The sequence below is a fragment of the Melanotaenia boesemani genome, chromosome 19 (genome assembly GCF_017639745.1).
Source record: "Melanotaenia boesemani isolate fMelBoe1 chromosome 19, fMelBoe1.pri, whole genome shotgun sequence".
Lineage (NCBI taxonomy): Eukaryota > Metazoa > Chordata > Actinopteri > Atheriniformes > Melanotaeniidae > Melanotaenia > Melanotaenia boesemani.
The window spans coordinates 29460238-29477926 of record NC_055700.1 but is presented as its reverse complement, the minus strand read 5'-3'; the positions used below and the strand labels follow the sequence as shown (position 1 = coordinate 29477926).

The window sequence follows — 17689 nt, the reverse complement described above, 5'->3', positions numbered from 1 at the left end:
AATAAAACGGTAACATTTAACCCATCTGTGTTTCTGTGCCAGGTGACCCTGCAGAGACGGACTACACGGCGGTGGGCTGCGCCGTCACCACCATCTCCTCCAACCTGACGGAGATGTCGAAGGGTGTGAAGCTCCTGGCGGCGCTGATGGAGGATGAAGGTGGAAACGGGCAGCAGCTGCTGGGAGCTGCCAAGAACCTGGCCTGCGCTGTGTCCGACATGCTGAAGACGGCTCAGCCCGCCAACACCGAGGTAGAGGAGCGCGGTGAAGACGAGTCGTCTGCTTCCTCCTCCATGACCCTCACCTCCGTCACGTCTTTTCTCTTTCAGCCTCGTCAGAACCTGCTGCAGGCTGCAGGAAATGTGGGTCAGGCCAGCGGAGAGCTGCTGTCGCACATCGGAGAATCGGACACTGATCCACAGTTCCAGGTTCGTCTGCCACAGCTGATCACATGACTCCAGGACCTGTTTGGAAGTTATCATCAGTAAAATGTTCAGTCTTTTAATTCTGACTGGAAAGGTTTGGCCGGTTAAAGTTTTGTCCATCTCATATATGAATATGTCCGACAGCTTCGAGGATCTTTCAGGGGTCCCAGGTGGAGAGCCCACTCTTACTGTCAGATGCTGGTAACTAACCTGTCCTCGAAACGATTGCTTCTATCTCTGAGGTTAATCAAAAATGAATTTGGGTAAAGAAACTGTACTCCTGAGTAAAGTGTTGGACTTTTTAAGTCAGCAGTCTTCAACTTTAGCTCGGCTGATAACTGCCTGCTTACAACCTGGTGATGATCCACCAGCGCTAACATTTTCTTCAGGAGTCTAAGCGTCAACATTCAAAGAAAATCCGGATGATTTAAGAGAAAATTCCTGCAGCAGGAACAGAGGTCACAGCTTTAATTATACTGAAGCTTTTCTTTTACAGTGATCGCCATCATGCTGAGTCAGGTTTTTTTTTTGTTTGTTTTTTGTATTAACATCACCGGCAGCTCAGGAAATAAAAATATTTTATTAATCCCCCCAAAAATATAAATGAATTATGACTTTTTTGGGGGATAAATAAAATATTTTCCTTTTATTTTACGAGTTAGATTTTTTAAAAATGTTTTAATTAATTTCTTTCCTTTTTTTTCTCTTTTGACCCGGCATTGTCTGGCCGTCTGATGACTAAGAAGGGTGATTCTGAAGAAATTTAAAATATTTAAATAAAGTTTGATGAAATAACCAGCAGCTCATCAGTAGTTGTTTAATTCACGTCTCATTAAATGGTCCGATCAGGATTTTTAGGGGCTGGTATTAATCAGTGGATGCTGATGCCATTTCAGACTAAAGGATGGATCTTTCTCTCTTCTCTGATATCTGATTGGCTCTCCTGATCGGCCCACTTATTGGCCTCCAAACAAATCATTTAGTTTTGGTGATTTCATGTTTGATCCGGTTTTGGGGAATCATTCCTTCATTTCTTCAAACTTCCCCTGGTTTCCATCATTCCTAAGTGCTGTTATCCCTGCTGTGTTTCCAGGACATGTTGATGCAGCTAGCTAAAGCCGTGGCTAACGCTGCCGCCGCTCTTGTGCTCAAAGCCAAGAACGTGGCCCAGAAGACGGAGGACTCGGCCCAGCAGAACCGGGTCATTGCAGCAGCCACTCAGTGTGCTCTGTCCACGTCTCAGCTGGTGGCCTGCACCAGGGTGAGTCTCTGATCTCTGAACGCCAGGGTGGACTGCTCCAAGTCTGAGCTCTTCTTCTTCTTCTGTCTCATCAAGGTGGTGGCTCCAACCATCAGCTCCCCGGTCTGCCAGGAGCAGCTGATTGAGGCAGGCAAGCTGGTGGCTAAGTCAGTGGAGGGCTGCGTGGATGCATCACAGTGTGCCACCAAGGACGAGGGTCTCCTGAAGCAGGTGGGCGTGGCGGCTACGGGCGTCACTCAGGCTCTCAATGAGCTGCTGCAGCACATCAAACAGTACGCCAGCGGAGGACATCCGATTGGACGGCACGGAGAGGCCACCGACCGCATCCTGGATGTGACTGAGAATATCTTCAGCTCCATGGGAGACGCTGGTGAGTGACGGAGGTTTGGGATTCATCTCTATGCTTCATCATGTGGTGGTTTCATTACCGCCTCATTCAACCTTCCAGCTGAGCTGATCGGAAAGGTGACCTCTGATTGGTTAGTAGATGAGGATGTGAAGATATAAACAAGGTTTTTAAGGATGGAAGAAACAGAAACCTGTTAAATGGTAGGAAGGAAAAGTAAAGGGTATTGTATTCCTGGTTAGGCGGCCTGGCTGGTTCCAGTCTATTTTCTCCATCAGCTGTGGTAATGCAGTACGGAGCATAAACTTCTGTTTTTCTGAATTAACAAGATGATAATAAAACATCTGTTTGGTTTTTCTGAATTAATGAGATTAAAAAAACAAACCCTGGAGTGTTTTTCCAGATAATGAACTTTTCTTCTTCTTCTGTTTCCTCCAGAGAGGCTCCATCATGTCCTGCTGGTTGACTTTCATTCAGTCTGATTTTGTTCTTGTCCTTGAACCATTGGGAGATCATCTGGTCTCTAAATTCTGAAGATATTGTTATTAGTTTGTGGATTTTGTGGTTGTCCTGAGACTAAGCCCAACTGCCCCATGACCCCCACCATGATGGAAAACTGACATCTGTTTACCAACAAAACCAAACACATGCTGATAAACGTGGCTCGTGGTCATTTCTGACTTCACAGCTGAGTTGGAACTCTACAGGAAAAGGAGAAAGGCTTTAATAAAGGTCATTCTTCAGGATTAGACCAGATTACAGACCTTGTATTTTATTCCTTTTGTTTCGTACTGCTTTTTCTGAATGACTGAGAGCTTCTTTTGTGCTTTTATAAAGTTATCTTATCAATTCTGAAAAAGCTAAGATGTGATCAAATCAACCTGGCTTAGTCAACCAGGGGAGGGTGTCTGATTGTTGAAGGACCTGAAACACCCGAGGACTCCAGGAAACATCACTGATGATGTGTCCAGGTCCAACCAAGAGTTAATTCATAAAACTACAAAATAATTTTGTACCTTCTATGAAGCTCTGTCCTCTACTCTATTCTAACATGGAGTCCCACAAGGTTCAGTATTGGGACCACTTCATTTTACCCTCTTTCTCCTCCCACTTCACTTTCCAGAAGCACAGTTTTGTTACACAGTTATGTAATTGTTATGCAGATGACAGTTAAATTTATATTCCTCGACTCTCTCTGTCAGACCTCTGCTTCAGTGTCTCCATGATGTGAAGTTCTGGATTGCTCTTCACTCAAAATATGTTGCCACAGTTATGCTGATGACACACAAATCTACATCGCCAGGAGTCGATATTCTGATCCGAAAGATTGGATATGTCAGAACTTCCTTCAGTTAAATGAAGAGAAAACTGAAATAATAGTTGTGGGAGCCAAAGAAGAAAGATTAAAATCAGCACTAAGTTTCAAACAGCTAAGTTCAAAATAAACAACCAAGCCAGAAGTGTGTCGCTTAAAGTTTCACTGCCCACTAGAGGCTTGGCATGGGCACCACATCACTTCTGGTTGTCTCTGTGTTCTCATGGTTTTCATTTCGCTGTTGTGTTTTTTTGTTTTTGTTTTTTTGCCAAAGTACAAAGGAAAAATTTTTGTGTTTTGCGTGGAAATATTGTAGCGTAAACAAGGCCTAAGACCAAGAAAGTAGATCCTAGACCTCCAGTCCTCACTAAGAGCAGAAAAGTAGATCCTAGAACGCCGTCCTCACTAAGACCAGAAAAGTGGAGCCTAGAACTCCAGTCCTCACAAGACCACGAACGTAGATCCTAGAACTCCAGTCCTGACTAAGACCAGGAAAGTAGATCCTAGAACTCCAGTCCTCACTAAGACCAGGAAAGTAGATCCTAGAACTCCAGTCCTCACTAAGACCAGGAAAGTAGATCCTAGAACTCCAGTCCTCACTAAGACCAGGAAAGTAGATCCTAGAACTCAAGTCCTCATTAAGACCAGGAAAGTAGATCCTAGGACTCCAGCTTCACTAAGACCAGGAAAGTAGATCCTAGACCTCCAGTCCTCACTAAGACCAGGAAAGTAGATCCTAGAACTCCAGTCCTCACTAAGACCAGGAAAGTAGATCCTAGAACTCCAGTCCACAGATCTTTACACTGGCTTCCTGCTGTTAGTTTACAAAGACCTGAATGGTTTAGGACCAGAATCCATTCAGGACCTTCTGGTTGGTTATGAACCAGCCAGATCCCTCAGGTCATCAGGGTCTCTGATTCTGTTCCCAGAGTCAGAACTAAATGTGGAGAGGCAGCGTTCAGCTTTTATGCTCCTCACATGTGGAGCAAACTCCCAGAAACCTGCAGGTCTGCTGACTCAGCAGTTTTACATCAGGGTTAAAAACTTTTTTATTTGATTCCTTTTATCAGAACAGCTGTTATTTCCCCACACTGGAATTTTATTTCTGGCTTTTTACCTATTTTATTTTCATTTCTTTTTAAAGTTTGTTTTTAATGTACTTTTTTATGCTTCTTCTGCCCCCGCTGTAATGCTTTTAATGTTTTATGTACAGGAAATGTGCTATACAAATGAACTTGCCATGCATTTAACATATAATGAAGAAAAACTGGAAGTAATGGTTGTTGTTGGGTTACTCGTCTCCAGATGGTTCAAACTGCTGCTGCTTGTCTTTTAACTGGAACACATGATATAAAAATGATAAAGGAGGAATTGTTTGTCATGTTTTTCATGTTTTCCTCGTTAACTTGCAGTGTTTTGTTTCCCTCTACCACATCAGGTGAGATGGTCCGTCAGGCTCGGATCCTGGCCCAGGCCACCTCTGACCTGGTCAACGCCATCAAGATGGATGCGGAGGGCGAGTCGGACTTGGAGAATTCACGCAAACTTCTTTCAGCTGCCAAGCTGCTGGCTGATGCCACCGCCAAGATGGTGGAGGCTGCAAAGGTCTGAGCATCTGAACACTTCCAGGCAGTTTTCCTTTGAATGTTGGCTGACATTTCTGATTTCTCTTCAGGGTGCAGCCGCTAACCCAGACAGCGAGGAACAGCAGCAGAAGCTGCGTGAGGCGGCTGAAGGCCTCCGCATGGCAACCAACGCCGCCGCCCAGAATGCCATCAAGAAAAGATTGGTCAACAAGTTAGAGGTAAAAAAAACAAAGTTCTGGTTCTGATGCTCCCAATCTCTATTCATGCTTTCGCACAAACACAGTTCTGGTTTGATTCTCAAGTCTTTGAACTTTGGTGCCTTCTGATGAACCGGCCCAGTTTAACCAGAAGCAAAGGGGGAGGAAGCAAACATCACCATCTTGGAGATTTGGTTGATGGTGAAATCATCAGGCTCCATTATAACTTTTACTTTCCAAAAATAAACAATATATTCAGACTAAGTAGATTTTCTGAGCATGTAAACAGGAGCTTCTTTATATAAATTAACAAAAAAAGTCTGTTTAAATCAGAGTAATTTCAATTTTCTACAGACGTTCACTCTTTCTATGCTTACATTATCAATGATTAGTTTTGCTTCTACATTTCTCCTATCACTTCCAAACAACATACAATGATTTTTTTTTTTTCAAATATGAAGACTTTTTATTTTTATTTTTTTAAATCAAACCACATTTTTTTTGTTTATTTACTTCCTCTGTGAACACCTCCAAAACTTGCTGCAGTACCACACCTGGTAAAATGAATAATAAACAAAATGTATATAAATATATATGTGTGTATATATATATATATATATATATATATATATATATATGTGTGTGTGTGTTTGTATGAAATAACAGCAATTTTAATAAATTTGATATATTGCAAATATCATTAACATACATAGTCAACAGTTTGGACCTAAAATGATCCTTGAGATACCCAACATGTAATATTGTTGTTTCTGGATTTATACTGAATTTTTTTGTATGAATTGTGGCCTGCTGACGGACACGTCTCTCCTCTATCTTTGACCAGAACGCAGCCAAACAAGCAGCAGCTGCCGCCACTCAGACAATTGCTGCAGCCCAGCATGCTGCATCCTCAAACAGGAACCAGGTCGCCCAGCAGCAGCTGGTCCAGAGCTGCAAGGTAAACGTCTCTGCACGCTAACCAGTAAAACTCCAGAGCTGCAAGGTAAACGTCTCTGCAAACTAACCAGTAAAACTCCAGAGCTGCAAGGTAAACGTCTCTGCACGCTAACCAGTAAAACTCCAGAGCTGCAAGGTAAACGTCTCTGCACGCTAACCAGTAAAACTCCAGAGCTGCAAGGTAAACGTCTCTGCAAACTAACCAGTAAAACTCCAGAGCTGCAAGGTAAACGTCTCTGCAAACTAACCAGTAAAACTACAGAGCTGCAAGGTAAACGTCTCTGCAAACTAACCAGTAAAACTACAGAGCTGCAAGGTAAATGTCTACATGACTAAAGGCCCATTTCTGCTCCCTTACATACGTAAAAAGCAAAGTCCGTTTCAAACTTCATGCATCGTCGGCCTCATGCTTCCACACGTGTTTTGCGTTGTCATGGTTAAGTCAGTTCCTCCACTAGGGGGCAGTGCTGAGTTCAAAGTTCACTCCCGCGATTTGACGTCAGTTCCAGACACCGTTTAGCAGCGGTAATGTGTTGCTATGAAGTTGTTTCTAATCACCCAACACACCCTAAACACTCACATGTAGTTGTTATTCAAAAGCTCGTGCAATTTCTATAGTTGTTGTGCTCGTCTTCGATCTTCTGCTTTATTGTTTCCTTCATGACCTTCTTCTTCTCTGGTTTGTTTCCTTCGCTGGTCAGATGTCAGCTATTCTGTTCAACACTGCCCCGCGATTTCTGGTGGTATTGCTCAGTCTTCTGCGTCAGGCGACCGATAGTTAAGCTCCCTGAAAACGGACCAAATTACATGGGTAACCGATGCAGGAAACAGACGAAACTGTCAGATTGCTGTGAGTTAAGCTCCACCCTTTAGGGTCGGATGTGTATAATTAGGACCTCAACAGAAGGGTCCCAAAAAAGTGTGACAGTTCGGATCAGATGTTCTAGTACCCTTCCCAGTTTTTTTGGAAAATACAGTTTCTATTTAATATTTTCATCAAACTTTAAAATAAACAACTTAACATAGAACCACAACAAACAAATGCCATAAATAAAGGTTAAAGTGTTAATGAAACATACTTTTTTGAGCTTCAGCAGCAGCAAAACAGCATCGAAGGAAACCTGACCACATGTTTCTGTGAACACATTTACAACTCCAGCTCCCCAAAAATGTGGGATTTCCCAGATTTTGAAAAAGAAGAAGAAAGATAATAAATACCATTTATTACAATTATTATAACAATTGTATTTATTATAATTGTAGTGCCAAATTTATCCACCAGGTGGCAGAAGAGGAGTATCACATAGGTCTCAGAAACGTGATTAGCTGTTGAAGGTTTAAGAGGAAAAAATCTGTTTTTATATTAGAGATGAAATCTTTAGAAAACAACTTCAATCATGTTTTCATGTTTTTCACCACAAACAAGCAGTGAAGGTAAATGAGTGATTTAATTTAAGATGTCCTGTGTGATCAGGTGGTGGCAGAGCAGATCCCTCAGCTGGTCCAGGGAGTTCGAGGCAGCCAGTCTCAGCCGGACAGTCCCTCTGCTCAGCTCGCCCTCATCAGTGCTAGTCAGAACTTCCTGCAGGTGATTCCCATCACCTTTATCCACACCCACGTTAATAAAAATACTCAACACTGACAGAAATCTGACCTCTGTGTTTTTAAAACCAAAATCTCTTTCTGTCCTCCACCAGCCAGGTACCAAGATGGTTACAGCCGCCAAAGCCACAGTTCCCACCATCAGTGACCAGGCTTCAGCCATGCAACTCAGTCAGTGTGCCAAGAACCTGGCCAGCGCCCTGGCAGAGCTCCGAACTGCCTCACAGAAGGTACTGAACATCACGTCTGCAGGGTAACAAGTACCACATTCATATTTAGAAAATGCCACAGAGGTGTTTTTCAGTCTTTGGTAATGTTCAAATTACATCATTTACATGATGCTGAAACAAACCACAAACAAAACTTTAGGTGACTTGCATAAAACCGATTCTCTGAGTAGCATGAGTGAGTGTCTCACTATGGGGAACGTCTCCTGCATGACCTCATTATAAGCTCAAATGTCATTAAGCCAGCCCTGACGTCTGTGTCTGTGACGACTGGCTCTATAAGTGAGCATGAGCCTGTAACCTTTGGGATTAAAGCCGGCTCAGGCCGTAAACTGACTGAGTATTATCTGGAGAAAACCAAATTAACGCATTGTTCACAGACAGTGCATGGATCTCACCAACTAGGTGATCTAGAGCAAGTCGTAGGGAAGACTTAAAGGACAACAACTACAGCTCCACCTGTTCTAGCGGTTCAAAACAGAGTCCGTTCAGAAGAGTGTGAAGTTCCCACGACAGGCAGTGTCCTGGATGTGGGCAAACTATGGTGCGCAGGCTGAAATAGCTGCCAGGTACACCTTGATGGTTGAGAAAGCTTTGCCTTTGTCAGTGAATAACCAGTGCTACCGAGCAGTGACAAGGTCCAGCCTGAGATTCTGTGCACCAGTTTTCAAACACACACCATTTGTGTCCATATAACAGCTAGTCGATGACCTAGCACACCAGATAGTGTCAATATCACTATGAGGAAGCGCTGCTGCATTCAGGTTGAACCACTCACAGGCCAAGCCCACAGAGCTAGCCTCTCTTGACATCGGGGAAAAATCTCCCCTCATGCTCGAGACAGCAGATCTCTGCGTAGAGGTAATGGCCTTGCTGGCCCGGACAGAAGCTGAAAGATCTCCACCAGCCAGTTTGGCCCTGGCCACCGCAGGGCAATCAGAATCAAGCCCTCTTCCCTCACTCTGGTTAGAGTTGGGGAAATGAGAGCCACCGTGGAAACACAGAGAAGAGGGTTTCTGAACACTTGTAGGCCAGCGCCCAGCAGGGTTCTCTGATCTTGCAGGGAGAAGTAAAGAGGACACTGAGCATTCCCCACTGATGCTAACACAACCACAGCTGCCCAACTAAACTTTAACCACCTCGAGGTGAAGCTTTCAATCTGCATACAGAGGTTTTCCCTGGACGCCGGGTATGTGGGTTGCCCTCAAGGTCTGCCTGTTGATGTAGGCCATGGCTGTGGAGTTGTTCGACCTCACTAAAACATGGTGGCTACTCACTCAAGCGAGAGGCTGTTTCAGAGCTAGGTGCACTGCCAGCAGCACCAGACAATTTATGTGGGTGGGACACATGCAAGGGTCCCATTCCCTGTTCTTCCCTTGCAAGTGGCCTCCCAGCCTGCTAAAGACCACCTTCCTGGAGGAGACAGTTCCTTAAAAAACACCCTGAGTTAGGAAGCCTGGGCTTTTCCATTAGCAAAGCACTAGTGAGCTGTGTGTGGATTTTAAAAGCGTTACAGGTGTGAGGACCATATTGTAGGCGCTTGGAGTATTACTATCACCATCTCTTTTTTTCATTACTGTAACATGACCAAAAATCTGACTTTGCCAAAGGACAGCTCAGAGGTTAACACACTTATTCTAAAATAATCTCTCATGTGTGTAAATTTGGAAAAATGTAATAAATATAGAAATAGTCATGGATTCAAGAGGTTATTGTGGAAAAACGGTGAAATGTGTTCTGTGCAGTAATACCGTGCTGAAATTTCAGATCAATTATAGCAGTTCCTCTGAAGAGCACTTCAAACATGTTCAGTCTCAGGATCGCCCCTCCTTATTTTCAATTAGAAATGGTTTGTATGTGGATAAGCACATTTATATTACGTATTTTTGACAAGAAAATACAGTTTGTATTTAATATTTTCATCAAACTTTAAAATAACACAGAACCACAACAAACAAATGCCATAAATAAAGGTTAACATGTTAATAAAACATACTTTTTGGAGCTTCATCAGCAGCAAAAGCAGCATCAGAGGAAACCCGACCACATGTTGCTGTGAACACATTTACAACCCCAGCTCCCCAAAAAGGCTGGACACCCCATTCTGCTTCTCAGGCTCTGAGAGACTCATTCCTGCAGCTTCCACAGACTGATGAAGAGATGTTGGCTGGAAATGTGGGATTTAATGATGTTTTCTTTGTGTGTGTGCAGGCTCAGGATGCTTGTGGTCAGCTGGAGATAGACAACGCTCTGACAACGGTCAGAGATCTGGAGAAGGACATCCAGGAGGCCAAAGCTTCTGCTGAAGAAGGAAAACTCAGGCCTCTGCCAGGAGAGACGGTGAGACACTCAGAATTAACTGTTTATAAAGATTGTTAACAACGCTCTAACTGGTCATTCCTCCCTGGTTGTCTGTCAGCTGGACAAATGTTCCCAGGATCTGGGAACCAGCAGTAAAGCCGTGACCTCAGGAATCGCCCAGCTGCTGAGTGAAGCCACCCAGGGAAACGAGAACTACATCGGTGGGTCAAACATAGACACATGGAGAAAAAAACAAGGCTGAGGCCCCGTTCTGCTGGTTTAAAACAACTGACCTGTTTCTAGACTAAATTATGAATTATGCATGTTGTAAAACCAGTAAAATCGACCCTTTTTAATTTATGAAGAGCAACTGATATAAAAGTTTCCTCTTCATGCTATCAGAACTGCAACCCGATTCATCCTGATTTAATGCTTCTTGTCATCCCAATATCCTGTTAGTGTATTTAAGGTTAATCAGGACAGTTTTGAGTGAGTTTCTTCTCCTCTGTTGGATCAGGTATATCAGCCAGAGACATGGCCCAGACCCTGAAGTCTCTCGCTTCCGCGGCCAGAGGAGTCGCCGCCACCACCAACGACCCGGCAGCTCGCAGCGCTGTACTGGACTGTGCCGCTGATGTCATGGATAAGTCAGCCAACCTGATCGAGGAAACTAAACGGGCCATCGCTAAGCCAGGAGATCCAGAGAGTCAGCAGAGACTGGCCCAGGTTAGACGTGGAGGGATGGAGGTGTTAGGGATGATCAGGGCAGCTAAAGTCATTTAAAATATTTATTTATCATTATTAATCACCTTCAACTAAGTCAAAGTCAAACCAGTTCAGCAAACCAGTAGCTAAAGTGGGATAATAATGACTGATAATAATGTCCATGTGTGTGTAGGTGGCGAAGGCCGTGTCTCAGGCTATGAACAGGTGTGTTAACTCCCTTCCTGGCCAGCGGGATGTGGACAACGCCATCCGGACGGTGGGCGAAGCCAGCAAGTCTCTGCTGGCTGATTCTGTGAGTCCAACTTTCAGTTTTTATTTCCAGTTAAATCAGCAAGTTTATTAATTATTGCTTTAGTTTGAACACTGCTGACCGAAGCATGTAGACCTAAAGTCTAAAGTCCATGCCTAAAGTCTGCTTTAGACGTGGAATAATATAATGGTATAAAGTCATGATTTACTGCTGACACAGCTAATGCTAATAGACGAGCCTAAAAGTTTAACCCTCTGCAATGTACAAATGAGCCCCGTGTTTTCTTTTTTAAAGTGGGGTGAAGCGCTTTGCTATGTAAACTTTTGTAAACATTTTGTTGTAAACGTGCTTGTTCCACCACCTCGGTATCTTCACTCTCAGCCTCGGAGTCTGGTTCAAACATAAATGGCTGAACTCCGTAAGCTGCTGCTCGGTCAGGTTCGCTCGCCATCACTAAGCTGTTGATGTTTTGGAGTCGGATGCACTGTGCATGCACTGGGCCCGCCCCCCTTCCAACTCTGGCCTCCCTGCGGCCAATCAGCACACACCTCATTAACATTATTTAAATTAGTCAAAAGCTTGCATGAACTCTTACGAGACAAAGTTGTGGTATGAGCAAAGACTCAGAACAAGCTCTATGTTTGATTTTTTTTGTTTGTTTGTTTAACAAGTTTTCAAAAAAATATTTAAAGACACTTAGAGGACAGTGGACACATGAAAAGACCAGATGATGACACCTTTAAATGACATTTTTTTGGAACATCCTGTTATTTATTTGATAGAGATACTTATCGTCATTCTTTATCAGAAAGATTAAATCTAGATTTCAGTTTCTTTCCTTCCGGCTCTCACTGTCCTCTTCCTCTGTAGTTCCCATCCAGTGGGCGGAGCTTCCAGGAGGTTCAGTCGCAGCTCAACGAGGTTGCAGCCGGCCTGAACCAGTCGGCCAACGAGGTGGTTCAAGCTTCTAGGGGGACGGGCCAGGACCTGGCCAGGGCCACCAGCAAGTTTGGACACGACTTCAGCAACTTCCTGGAGGCCGGTGTGGACATGGCTGGAACGTCACATGTCAGTATGAGGAGAGGGAACATGAATCAGAGACTGATTAAAAACTTTGTTTTAAAACTTAAGCAGCGGATTAACTTCCTAATTTAGTTTGGTGTGATTAAAAAGGACATTTAGTCCTAGAAGAAGAAATTAGTCATCTTAACGACTATTCCTCAGGTGTATCTTGTTATCAGCAACCAGAAGATCCTGATCTGAAATAAAACTGAAGCTTTGCACGGTTGTGATGTACTCTCCATCTTCTGCAGTCTAAAGAAGACCAGACTCAGGTGGTGTCCAACCTGAAGACCATCTCCATGTCATCAAGCAAGCTGCTGCTGGCAGCTAAAGCCCTGTCCACTGATCCCAGCTCCCCCAACCTCAAGAACCAGTTGGCAGCAGCTGCTCGGTAGGAGGCGATTTTCATATTCTAGTTTCCCTTATTAGTTTGTTTCCAACAGCAGTTTGTTTTTGTATGTATTTACTTTTGGAGCGTTTGTTTCCAGGGCAGTTACAGACAGCATCAACCAGCTCATCACCATGTGTACGCAGCAGGCTCCGGGTCAGAAGGAGTGCGATAACGCTCTCAGAGAGCTGGAGGTAACCGCCATTACACCTGCTGATGATGTACTGATGTGCTTTCAATTAAACAGAGTGCAGTGATTTCTAACTCTCATCAACTCATTTTATTCCCAGTAGAAGATCAACAACATCTCAGATGATGAAACAGACATTTTACCTTGTAATGGAAAATATGATGGAAATATGTGAATCTGATGCAGCAACACATCTGGAAAAAGTTGGAAACCAGCATCCAGCCTTGTCCCATGCACACAGAGATTCCTCCTGATTCTCTGAATCTTCTGATGATATTCTACACTGTAGATGGAGGATTTTCAAAGTCTGAGGAACATTTTTCTGAAATTGTTCCAGTTTTAGATCCAGTTTGTCTCAGATTGGTGAAGCTCTGTCCATCTTTCCATCTGAGAGACTCTGCCTCTCTGAAATGCTCCTTTTATATCCAGTCATGTTACTGACCTGTTGCCAGGTAACCTGGTTAGCTGTCCAATGCTCCTCCAGGTGTTTCTGGTTTGTACCAGGTACTTTTCCAGCCTTTTGTTGCTCCTGTTCCAACTTTTTCCATCAGATTCACTATCAGCTCATATTTTCATCTCATGGTGAAACGTCTCAGTTTGAGTTGAGGAGATGTGGAAATCATTTACTTTTACTGTTGGGGTTGTACGTCAGACTGCATCATACAGAGGTCTGAGATGTGTTTTGTATCTTCAGTCGGTCAAAGGGATGCTGGAAAACCCAACGGAAGCCGTCAACGAGCTTTCCTTCTTTGAGACCATCGACAGCGTCATGGAGAACTCGAAGGTACTACATCCCTGGGTTTGATTCTGTGGTCATCCTCTTATTTCTCTACTTTCCTCTGAATCTGAGCTACAGTATTTGGACTTCTGTTTCCTACTGATGTTTCATGTTTTATCTGAAAGGTTTCCTGACTCTGACTGATTCAGCTGACCAACTTTTTTAATGAAATTCTTTTTATTAATATTTATATATATAACAAACAAAAACTAACAACAGACAACAACATCCCACAGTCCCACCCACCACCCATTCTTACTGCACCAGTATATCATATCAAGGAGAACAAATCGTACAAAGGAGAATCATAATAATAATAACATTTTGGATATAAGAAACAAACATACAGTTGACAGATTACCATACAGACATGTATACTGTAAAATTACACTATATTATATAGATACAGTAAAACATGGAAAGACCAAAATAGGAGGCTAATAAAAGGGTTAATTGAGTTACAACATAATCAGAGTCCATCTTTTCGACCAGGTTAAGAACAGGTTGCCAGGTAGCATAAAATTTTAAATTAGTACCCTGTACTAAATAGCAAATTAGTTCCAGAGTCAGACATTGCATCAAATCGTTGATCCAGTGCTTGAATGTAGGGGGACATTTGTCCATCCATTTCATGAGTGTCATCCGCCTGGCCAAAAGAGCTGCAAATGCTATAACAGTTTACCCAACGTATTAATGTGTAGTCCTGGTCGCACCACTCCAAAGATTGTAGTAATCGGGGATGGTTCAATGTGAATCTTAAAACCTTGCATAAAACATTAAAGTTTGGCTTCCAGAATTTGCTCAACTTTGGGCAGCTTCAAAACATATGTGACTCTGTGACATATGCGAGTACCCGGTTCTGTGCAACAGCGGTCACATATATCGTCAACTTCAGGTTCAATTTGAGCTAGCTTTACCTTTGACCTGTGTAAACGGTGAACAACTTTAAACTGATATAGATATATGCGCAGTATGATTTAAGTTTGCTTTCATCGACTCCCATATTGTTGAAAATAGCATTCCTGGTGTCTTCTTATGTTCTAAAAATGTAGCTATTTCAGATGAGATGAATTTAACAAATCTTTCATCAGAAAGCCGTTGATTATTCAAACGGCATGGATGATAAGCAACTTGTGAAACAGGCATCTGTAACCTCAAGGACAGTGGAGAATGGTGAGAAATTACTATTGCATTGTAGTCACATTGGGTAACAAGAGGAATATGATTTTATCAATAAAAAAATAGTCTGCCCTTTAGTACGTTTTATGGACCTGTGAGAAAAAGGAATACGATTTAAAAGTGGGATTTAGAAAGTGCCAAACATCTGATACGCCATACGCATGAAGAAACAACTCAGCAGTCTGGGCAGCTTTAGATAAAGGCATAGAGCTGGATGAACTACGGTCCAGAGTGGAAAAACAGCAATTACAGTCCCTTGGCAATAGAAGCAAATGTGTGTCCATATCTGGCAAACGAGAGAAAAAAATGAGTAAAAAATGCATGGTCATCCCAGTTAGGTGCATATATGTTTGCTAAAATGACTGGAGTTTCATATAATCTACCCGTGACAATGATAACCCTGCCTGAAGTGTCTGCCTCTATTTTACACGTCGTGAATGGAACATTTTTATTAACTAAGACTTACTGTTAAAATTGGAGTGAAACGACTGGCCTATCCATCCCCTCTCAATCTAAAATGATCAAGTGTGTGCAAATGCGTTTCTTGAAGAAAAGCAATAAAAGCAATACTCACGTTGAGCTGAGTATCGACTGTAGACTGCAGAGTCGATACGTCGCCCGAACATGTGGTCAGGCTATCAGTTACTTTATTTTCCACACAGTCCAAGCAGTGAAATGTTATTAACCACTTCATTCTTACCGCTTGTATCTCACGTTTCACTCACTCAAATTCCTGAGCAAGTATATCTTTCAGCTCTAAGCAGCACAGAAATATCTTCTTTTTTTGAAGCGAGGATTTCAGCTTTGGTGTCGGTCATGATCTCAGTTAGCTTGCTAGTCGGTGCTAGCCTTATTAGCTGCAGGTCTGGTTCTTCCCATGCAGGCAAAGTTTTGCAAGTTGGTTGCCATAAAAGAATGAGCTGAGTGGTAAGTAACATAAGACATATATTTTGCAGCTGTTTTTGTATCAAGCGCCAGAGGCCCAAATTTTATGACAACATTCAGCAGAGCTTCCCAAAATGTGACCTACTCCACTGGCTGATCGCTAACACCCCCTCGACCAAGTTTTTTTGAGTTCAGACGAGCTGAATTTTGTCTATATTTAGGTCAAAATGTTAATGAAGTAGTTTAAAGTAAAAAATAATGTTCACATATTTGCTGAAAGCGTAACGTAAGGAAACATTTTTTTGGTGAAATATGAAGACCAAACCAAAAGGAGGTATTATGTGACGTGTGTCATCCATCCTCTGAGTCTCCGGCTTGTTTCCTGCTCTGACAACTTTCTTCAACCTGACCTCCGTCTCTGGTCTGGACCGGCAGGTTCTGGGTGAGTCCATGGCTGGGATCTCTCAGAATGCCAAGAACTCCAACCTGCCGGAGTTTGGAGATTCGGTCAGCGCTGCATCCAAAGCTCTGTGTGGTCTTACTGAAGCAGCTGCTCAGGTAAAACCCTCGCTCTCAGGTAAGGTGTGTTTGGTGTGTGTGTTCATACGCTGATCAGTGGTGTCTACAGGGGGCTTATCTGGTGGGGGTGTCGGATCCAAACAGCTCCGCGGGTCAGAAGGGTCTGGTGGACCCGACTCAGTTCGCCCGTGCTAATCAGTCCATTCAGATGGCCTGCCAGAACCTGGTGGACCCCGCCTGCACCCAGTCTCAGGTACCCGCTCCCTTCCACTGCTGGCCAGTTTAACTAGTCTTTGAGTTTGTGGTTAGTTGGTGATATCCTGCCTGTCCTGTTGTCCAGGTGCTTTCTGCAGCGACCATCGTGGCCAAGCACACCTCTGCTCTGTGTAACGCCTGCCGTCTGGCCTCCTCCCAGACCCCCAACCCCGTCGCCAAGAGGCAGTTCGTCCAGTCAGCCAAGGAAGTGGCCAACACCACCGCCAACCTGGTCAAGTCCATCAAGGTTTGCTCTGCAAATCGTTCAGACAAATCTGCATTTAAAGTACTTTATCACCTTGATTTGACATTTTAGCAAATTCATGGAGCGTTCCAGTTGTCTCGTAATTCTGAGAGTGTGTGTACGTCAGCAGCAGCTAAATGGCGTTCCCGCTGCATCAACTCGGAAAACTGCTGCTACAACTAAAAATCAGTTGTAAAAATGTGCAGCATGCGAGCAGCAGCCAGTTTTAATAAACCACTCATGTAACCCCACCGTAACGACGTCGCTAGCCATGATATTTACACTAGAAACTGGACACAAAACTTAACAGAAAGAAATAAAATAAAGACAACAGTGGACTACAGGTGGTACTGGGCGCAGCCATCTCTAAATGTGTGTTGGTGGTGGGGCGCAGAGTCGGCCTGGTTAGTACCTGATATTTAAGCCACATATCTTCAGAGACATGCTCTCTGGGGAGAACTGTGAGCGCGACCACGTAGAGTCTGAAATGACATGCAGTCATTTAAACAAGGTAAATAACATCCGGCGTTTAGTTTTTCAACCCTGTTACGACCCAGTACAGGGGTATGGAGGTCCTAACAAAAAACGAGAACTGTGGACGGATGTAAAACTGGGAGTTAACAGATTTTATGGTGGCAAGTGGGAAGGAGGAACCATACAAAAAACAAAGGTGGTAAATCATGTGTTGTTGTAAGAGAAACTGCTTAAACCAGAAACACAATATAACTACAAGCCAGTAAAGACTAAACCGAGAAAAACCAGAAGGGTGAACGAAAAAGTGGCCTACTAATTCAGAGCGCCACTTGCTGCTCCAGAGCCGCAGGTTGAACACCCCTGATTTAGTGTTTGAATCTGGACTGAATTATTCTACCGAGCATGAAGGTCCATGAACACAGAGGCTCACTAGAGCGCAGTAGACCAGGTTCAGCTGAAAACTGCGAGGCTTGGGACGTTTATTTGGGACTGAATTATTCCACGGAGCCGGTAGATTCCCTG

The 17689-nt window shown here is 43.5% G+C and overlaps 1 protein-coding gene across 1 annotated transcript in view; it reads left to right on the top strand.

Annotated features, from left to right (window-relative positions):
• tln1 (talin 1) overlaps positions 1-17689 on the top strand; it is an 82126-nt gene that overhangs the window by 43565 nt on the left and 20872 nt on the right. Inside the window, 20 exon segments of the mRNA XM_041969602.1 lie at positions 43-251; positions 330-428; positions 1519-1686; positions 1762-2056; positions 4786-4952; positions 5023-5151; positions 5975-6088; positions 7562-7675; positions 7785-7919; positions 10128-10256; positions 10336-10438; positions 10735-10943; positions 11116-11235; positions 12064-12261; positions 12507-12646; positions 12744-12837; positions 13528-13617; positions 16111-16233; positions 16304-16447; positions 16535-16696. Of these exon segments, the coding sequence (XP_041825536.1) occupies positions 43-251; positions 330-428; positions 1519-1686; positions 1762-2056; positions 4786-4952; positions 5023-5151; positions 5975-6088; positions 7562-7675; positions 7785-7919; positions 10128-10256; positions 10336-10438; positions 10735-10943; positions 11116-11235; positions 12064-12261; positions 12507-12646; positions 12744-12837; positions 13528-13617; positions 16111-16233; positions 16304-16447; positions 16535-16696 (2942 nt within the window).